Here is an 8453-nt window from a genome sequence, read left to right on the forward strand (position 1 = left end):
TCAAAACTCTAGCATTTTTGGTCAAAATATCTAGATTTTTCAAGAATTTTCTGAAATTTCTACCCTTACAGTGCATGTCTAGTTTTTCCCACCCTTACAGTGCATTTTAAACATATTGGAAAAGGTACCCTTAGGACCCGCACATACCCGTCGGTCCTTTTGCACAGCTGCCCCCCCCCCCGGGATCAAATAAGTCGTAACATTGAACCACGGACTTAGTAGGGGGCCAAGCGTCTGGAAGAGATTCTTCGCTGATCAAGATAAACATCAAACTACACAAATTATATTTTTCTTTCAGTTTTCATTTACCAAATAGATCCATACACATCATTGTCGAGCCAAATATGGGAGATTCTGACACAGTCAACGATCAATTAATCATCAAAGAATCTTTAAAGAAGATGAAGAAGAAATTAAAAAAGACATCGATCACTTTCTTGAAGATCTTCATAGCTTGGTTACTTAATCTCATTCTTGGCTCTTTACTTTTTATCTATATTGAACAATGTGTGAGGGAACAACCACGACCGCTCAGTGACGTAGAAACAGCCTGGAAGAGAACCTGTGATATGGTTGCTAAGGGAAACGACAGCCTCGTTCTGAAAGGTAACTTATGCTCTTTTTGTTGAGAAATCTTCCATGTGGTAATCTCACAACAGATCATCCATTCTGCACATACAACGCTCAGCTCGAAAAGGCCGCTACCTACTCAGCATTTTATGTTCGGCGCTTTGGTCGTTGAACGCTTTTCTCATTCCACTGACCCAAAATAAAGGGGAGATGTGTTGCACATTTTTTTTCTTTTCTCTTTTGTTGAAATTCTTTTGCACACGGTGCAAGAAAGTTAAATGTCTATTCCAGTGCCGTAGCAACCTGAGGGGGGGGGGTCAATTCCTACGAGTTAGACCAAAAATGACGATTTCTAACTCAAACTGGGCATTACAGGAGGGATTCGCCCTCCTACATAGCCCTTGTCTGATATATACGACATTGGCACTTAAAGAGTTAACAAAACATTTAACTAACTGTTCTTTAACAATTCAATAATAGTTAATATATTTAACAGAACAATGGAATGATTCCAACATTTTCGAATTGACGAAGATGTGTGAAGAAGTTGTCGTTATCACGGATGATCGGCGATGCGCTTACGATGCCGATAATTTTGCGTATTATCTGGATTACACATACTCTATTGCTTTTACCATTGGTAAGCTCATGTTTTCGACTAGTACACATTTTTTTATAAGAACATCCAAACTTTTGGAAGCCTTTGGTTGTTCTTAACTTTTCGAGTTTAAACCTAAAAATGCTCTTAACATGTTCTTTGTTAACATGTTTTACGTACAAGAAAAACCGTTACGAGAAAATAAGGTTCGACTTTTGGTTAAAGGAAGAGAGAGAGCGCAAGGAATTATTATATACACTGGATATACAGTACAAGCTACTGATTTTTGCTGGTTTCCCATATTCTAGCTGTGTCTGCAGTAGTGATATTATTGTTTTAAGCTCATGTTTTGACTTCTTTTTTTATAAGATAACAAACAATATAGGAATATTAGGTTTCGATGGTCACAATATTAAGAACAAATTAAGAACATTTCAAGCTTTATGAACTTTAAAACGCCCGGGAAAATAAAATCTACAAATTTTTAGATAGGATTGAAACTAAAAAAGCTCATGTTTTTTTTAATAGTTCCGCTTTTTTATTTTAATAGGATTTGGACACGTGGTACCCTATTCGGATCTCGGTAAAATTGTCACCATGTTGTACGCGTTACCTGCCGTCGGGCTTACTCTTGTTCTCTACTCGTACGCGGCGGACATACTTATCATGGTCACTTATCTGGTAACTGCCAAAATAGAGAAACGGTTCTTAAACAAAATACGTATTTGTAAATATAAAACAACAATGGTTCAAGTCTTTTTATCACTTTTTGGATTTTTTGGCATGTCCATCATTTTGATGCTGGAGGGCGAACGAAAGACTCTGGACAATTTTTACTTATGTTTTATCTCCCTGACAACGATCGGGTTCGGCGATATCATATACAGTTCAAAAGACAGTTTGAAAAACCCATGGATTTACGTTCCCCAATTGATAGTGTTTCTGTTCACCATGGCAACTGTAGCAAGCACGTTGAGTGCTGTCAGCGAGTTATTGAAGAAAAATAAGCTTGGAAAATGGTTTTCAAAGAAAAGACATGTCAATAAAAGCAAAATCAACGATAAGAAGTCCACAAAAAGACATAGTGACGGATATACAACTGCTTGAAGAGTTCTAGACCGATGATGGCCAAGTGGTCAAAGGCGTCAGCGTTGAAAACCAGGGGTTCGCGGTTCGAGCCCCCGCTCCTTCCAATGTTTCCGTTCAGTTCAAAGATAGCCGAGACGGCTGACCGTGGACCTTGAAGGAACAATCGAAACACTATAATATAAATATAATATGAATCGCCGTGGATCTCGTAGGAATAATCGAAACAATGTCACAAGTCCTAGATTATTTAGCTATCCACGTAAAATATCGACTCTGTCTCATCAAATCTGTCGAGTTGAGGCTCAGTACTAAGTAAGTTAAGTTCGACCATTGGACAACATAACCATTTTCGTGATATTCATGACGTAATGTTTTAAACGGAAGCACCAAAGAAAGACCGGATGTTTGCCACTAATCTTGAATCTATGCAATAAAACGCTCAGGCTATTCTGGGTGTTACCGTATGATACACTAAGTCAAGAATATGACGAATTACTGATAAACCATGGAAAACTTTCAAAATTTTACGCATCAAAAGATTTCAACTCGTAAGAAAGCATGAAAGACAGTGACAAAACATGGTCTTACAGAAATGTTATATAGAGAGAGATTCAGGATAACAGAAGAGATAGATAGCCAAGGAACAAGTTTTAACACAAAATAAGCTAAAAAATGTGAATGGAAACTCTTTCTGGACAATTTATATATCACAACAATTGTATCTTTTGTTAGAGTGCTAACCCGGGGGGGGGGTACTAGGGCAAGATGGGTTACGGGGATGCTCCGCTGGTCAGGGTACCTTTTTTAACCTCCACGAGCCCCAGGTAGGGTCGCAAAATCACCAAAATAGAAAAATCAGTCCCTCGTAGAGTGCCTATTTTTGGAAAATTTGAGGAAAAAGTAGAAAATTTGAGAACATTTTGAAATTTTAGTCCCATTCAGGGTCAATTTTTTCGCAAATTTCCAGTCCCACGTAGGGTCCATTTTTCGAACCTCAGCGGAGCACCCCCGTCGGTCGACAAGGGTAGTACCCTCCCAGGAGTGCTAAGAACTGACCTTTATAAAACCTGAACCAACCTGAAGCTATACGACATTTTTTATCTCGGAGTTTTTACAAGAGTGGTACCCTAGAGGTAGTACTATTCGATGTGGGTCAATGTTAATGTTAATCATTTTCCGTTTAAAGATGTTCTCGCCGACATTCAATAAATGTAAGCACGATTAAAAATTTAGTTTGGTCGGAATCCTATGTCCAGAAAATAGGCCTTTACAACCGTAGCCGCGTGGTCAGGCTCGTGCCACTTAATTATTTAACTATCCCCCTAAACTCGATCCAGTCCTTTTTTGACACATTTTTCTTTTGTCTATAGGTGCGAAAAAAGGACTGGGGTGGTTTTCGTGGGATAAAGCAGACAAAAAAATGCCCGCACGGCAATTGGCGGCTACGGTCGAAAAGGTGTATATATGAAGGCCAGTGGTTATGAGTAGTTCGGTAAAAATCCTTCACATATTCGTCACTCCCTCCAATATTTCTTTCCCCGATAACGAAGATTCTACTTCTTAAAGAATTGAAAACAATCAGCCATAGAAATCTCATTTACCGTTGACTCTTTCTAATTCGATCTTCAAGGGACCAAACATTTTTTTCTCGAATTAGAGAGGGGTTTTAAAGAGAGTAATTTGAACCACTTTCCACTTGAGGGACCAATATTTAAGTTCAAATTACAGAAAGATTCAAATAATAGAGTTTCGTATTAGAAAAAGTCGACTGAATTATTTCAAAAAAACTTACATACATAGGCTTCGTTGCTTACCTGAAAATGATAAAAAAAGAAAGAACTTTTATTAACATAAAGATCGTTTGCCTCATATTCTGTCCCTGAGGAGACCCGAAATTCCAGAGTTAAAAACCGAGTTACCCAAATTATTACGTCATTTTTTACATTTCATAACTTAGTTTATTATACTCCCTTTTGCTTTCCGAGTTATTTTGTGCTTTTTTAACTCGGAAATTTTAGCTCCCTTTAGTTTTTCGAGTTATTTTGTGTTTTTTAAACTCGGAAATTTTAGCTTTTTTTGTTTTCAGAGTTGTTTTTATTTCTTAACTCGGAAGTTTCGGGTCTCGTCCCTGACCGGTTTGAGTGAATTCGTGAATTGGCTTTTTTTCTATAACGTGAATGCGTGGAAGAAAAATAACAAGGTTTTGCGTGAATGTGAATCTTCCCAAAAACGTTAACCGTCGAATTATTACAATCTAAGCGCGTCTCACTCCAGTTCTTAGGTTTGTTTATATTACCAATGGAGCAATTGCAGGATAGTCCAGACGTTTGCACTTCAAACCATTGTCTGTACACAGATCCAGTATCTACGGCTAATTATAAAATTCATTGCCGTATAGGGCATAGATTCATAGGCAGAGGGCGTGCTTTAAGCCCTTCCAAGCAAGGTAGGGGTGGTACAGTAACATACGGTCGGGGTTGTGGACGGCAAAATATGTCGTTTCGTTATTTGATAGTCAGGGTTAGGGTTTGAAATATGTCGTTCTTTAATAGTTAGAGTTAAGGTTTGTCGTTCTTTTTGTCGCCTTTTAATAGTTATTTGTCATTCTTTTTAGATTGTCTGGATAGTATTTATACCGTAACAACTAATATGGTAGATTTATGGATTTTTACATATCTACACATATGGTAGATTTACAATATCTACACATATAGTAGATTTACGGATTCTAATATCTACACATATGGTAGATTTACGGATGTTTACATATCTACACATATGGTAGATTTACAATATCTACACATATAGTAGATTTACGGATTCTAATATCTACACATATGGTAGATTTACGGATGTTTACATATCTACACAAATGGTAGAAATAAGTACGAGATTGACCTGGGTTCATTTATATGGTTCATCATAAAGAAAATCAAATTGACCGTTAAAGCTATCAAACGTCGTTTGGTTAGATTTGTAAATCAAGTTTTGCTCGTTAGTAGTTGATGCATTAGTATTCAGGGCTTACTTCATATTGTTCGTAAATAAAAGTTATCTTTCAAGTTCTATTTCAATGATCTTAAGTTATGAAAAATAGCAAAAAAAAATTTTCCCGGCCGGCCGGATGAGAGCTTTTTTTCTTCACCCGCATTCCGGAAACACTACATTTCTTTATTTTCGGCCTATCATCAATTTACTGAATTAGTAATATCATGGCAGAGGTTGAGATTAGAAATAATATTATACATGTGATTGTTGATAATGTTACGAATTGAAAATTAAGGCGGTTTTTTTGGAAAAGGTGACCCTCCTGGATTTTTATTTTCAATTTTTAAGGACCCCCTTGGATTTTCTTTCTCATTCTTTAGACCACCCTGGATTTTTGACCTCGTTTTACAGACCACTCTGGATCTCTCAGCTCGTTTTACTGACCATCCTTGATTTTTGCACTCGAAAAACCAGACCCCCCCTGAATTTCTACCAGACCAATCTAGACGTCATCGAAGTGCTCTTTACTTTTGACGGCGTTCGATTCTAGTATATTCGAACACATTCCTCTTGTAGATTATTTGGGATGTGGACTAGATAGAAACCTTCAAATAATTAATCTCATAACAGATCATCAAGAGCTTTGCACTTTATAAAAAAATTGAGAAATTTCGCACCGACGTCTTGCGTCAGACATCGGTTAAGAAACCAACCTGTTTTCTTCAAAATTTCACGCTCTTTCCGATGGTAGCTACGACAGTTCTGGAAATCCTTTAGTTCGCGGGATATAGCCCGGTGAAGTTAGGTTCCGGAGGGATCCGCTCTGAAAGGGTTAAGGCTTTACGGACTCTAAACACATTTCTTTGAAAATCAGCAAAAAATACTTAGATAATGGTGAAAATAACAACATTTTAAGTTTAAAACCAAAAAAGTTAAGAATATCCGCAAGCTTCAAAAATTTTGGATGTTCTTATAAAAAAAAACGTGTACGTGTCATGCGCGGAGTAATCAGAATCTGCTCGGAGATTACCAAATAAAACGAATTTATCATTGAAAATAATTTTCAATGATCTAGCGATCTGATAAACTGTTATGTTTATAAACTTCACTTTAAATTTAGAATTGTTCTAAACCTTTAACTAGTTATTGATAATGAAGAACCGCAGAGCTTTAAAACATTTCTTCACCGTAATACAAGTTCTTATACAAGTTTTCTTGTAAGAATAAGAACAATTTTATAAGAACACATGGCTCCGCCAAATTTAGGTCCCTCCTGAGAACAAGGTCCCCCCAGCCTGATAAAATTTTAGGTCCCAGTTTAGGGGAAAAATTTTATGGCATTCACAAAGCTCTATTTACATGTGTGTGCACTTTTAGAGAATGCAATATAATGTCTTCATTTTTGCATTTTAAGGATCAGATCACACTTTGCATTAAAACATAAAGGTTTAGAGAAATTAAAAACAAACAGTAAAGAAAAATATTTAGGAAGTGTTATTTAGCCCCCAGAGTTACATAAACTAACACAGCCCCCCCCCCAAGATAGAGGCTCTCCCCACCTGTCCGGAAAAACAAGCAGCTCCCACCTCTTATATGGAAAATTTTAGGCGTAGCTCCCCCCACTCAGGCGGGGTTGGGGGGGGGTGCGAGCCATGGAACACGATGATGGATTTGGAAAAACCTTAGAATAAATTAAGCACAATCTGGGCCTTTGGTGTCATCGATCAAAAGAAAAATACTTTGTTTATCTAGTCTTCAGCAAATTTAAAGTCATAGCTAAACATCTAATGAAATTCACAAAACGCTGTCTTTTTCAGTTGGGGAATGGGGACACCCAGCTGGCACAGAACGTTATTTTAACGTTCTTCTAACGTTATATGGACGTTATGAACGTTGTATGAACGTTGAAAAAACGTTGTGTGCCAGCTGAGCAACATAACCTTTTGTAAAAAATAATGCTTAAATAATATTTTAAATTTAAATTGCAGTAAAAATAAAATCTTTTAAATTGTTAGAACTTCAAAAGCTACCAAACAAGAACAAGAACACAACACACAGTTTTTATAAAGAACATTTTTTATAAGAAGTATTGGCTGAAATATTTTCCAAAATAAACTACTCGTAGGTGCCAAATAAACGGGGGGGCCTAATTGCCGAGGGGTTGAAATTTGTACTTCTGAAAACCCAAAAATAAGGTAAATATAAGCTAAAATCAGGCTTTTAGGAGCAAAATAAGGGAACTTCTTTTTGCCAACTGAAAATATTCTTAAAGTTAAAAATTAATAGCCGGGGGGTCCTAATAATGTCTAGGAGGTTGGAAAATTTTCGAAAAATTAACAAGCGGGGGGGGGGGGCGTTTAATCTCAGAGAACTTTAGATTTTAAAATTTCACTATGAAAAAAGTCCTTAGAATAAATAAAGAAACGAAACATATTAAGAACATTTTGAGAACATTGAAGTCAGAAATTTCATAAAAAGGGGGAAAAAGCTTTAAATTCAAATTTACTCGTTCTTATAAAAAAGCAACATAGAAAGTAGAAGAAACATCTCTATCCTTTAATTAGAGAAGTCGGCTTTTCCGATTAACACAGTAAAGGAAATGATAAAAACCCCTCGTGAAAAGTATTTTCACTTGTTGTTAAGCGTTATAATAATGAGTGTGTTGTCTTTTGAAGAAGGGAAAGAAAAACGAGAAAATAATTATATTTTAAAAACTTAAGATTTGGGATTTGTAATGGTGTAGGGTAGTACCCTAAAAGTTTTCAACCACTTGATTAAGAAGATAACCTCTAAAAATTTATCTAACAGAATGTGCAGAATGAGAAGTATTTGTTTGGTCTGTTCAAAACTTTTTGGAAGATGTATTTTTATAGAGGAATATCTCACTGTTAGGTTTCATCTGATGGCATAGTTTATATCTTAAGAAAAAATTTCAAAAACTTAAGATTTGGGATTTGTAATAATGTAGGGAAGTATCCTAAATGTTTTCAACCACTTGATTAAGAAGATATTCTCTGGAAATCTATCAAGCAGAATGAGAAGTATTTGTTTGGTCTGTTCAAAACTTTTTGGAGGATGTATTTTCATACAAGGATCTCTCACTGTTAGGTTTCATCTGATGCCATGGTTTATATTTTAAGAAAATGATAAAAAAACTTAAGATTTGGGATTTGTAATGATGTAGGGTAGTATCCTAAAAGTTTTCAAC

The 8453-nt window shown here is 36.2% G+C and overlaps 1 protein-coding gene across 1 annotated transcript; it reads left to right on the plus strand.

Moving 5' to 3' along the window:
- Positions 1 to 274: 274 nt before the first annotated feature.
- On the plus strand, positions 275 to 3166 carry LOC136800949 (potassium channel subfamily K member 1-like). The gene is made up of 3 exons (XM_067057561.1): positions 275 to 606; positions 1067 to 1210; positions 1719 to 3166. The coding sequence occupies exons 1-3, from the start codon at positions 345 to 347 to the stop codon at positions 2273 to 2275; spliced, it is 963 nt and encodes a 320-aa protein (XP_066913662.1). The 5' UTR covers positions 275 to 344; the 3' UTR covers positions 2276 to 3166.
- Positions 3167 to 8453: the final 5287 nt, after the last annotated feature.

The sequence above is a fragment of the Clytia hemisphaerica genome, unplaced genomic scaffold (genome assembly GCF_902728285.1).
Source record: "Clytia hemisphaerica strain Z4C2 unplaced genomic scaffold, Clytia hemisphaerica genome assembly, whole genome shotgun sequence".
NCBI classification, from domain to species: domain Eukaryota; kingdom Metazoa; phylum Cnidaria; class Hydrozoa; order Leptothecata; family Clytiidae; genus Clytia; species Clytia hemisphaerica.

Excerpts from the sequence above, each read along its gene's own strand:
- LOC136800949 (XM_067057561.1), top strand. The coding sequence starts at position 345 with ATGGGAGATTCTGACACAGTCAACGATCAATTAATCATCAAAGAATCT. Across the intron at positions 607-1,066 it reads CGACAGCCTCGTTCTGAAAG|AACAATGGAATGATTCCAAC; the intron begins GTAACTTATGCT and ends TATATTTAACAG. Across the intron at positions 1,211-1,718 it reads CTCTATTGCTTTTACCATTG|GATTTGGACACGTGGTACCC; the intron begins GTAAGCTCATGT and ends TTATTTTAATAG.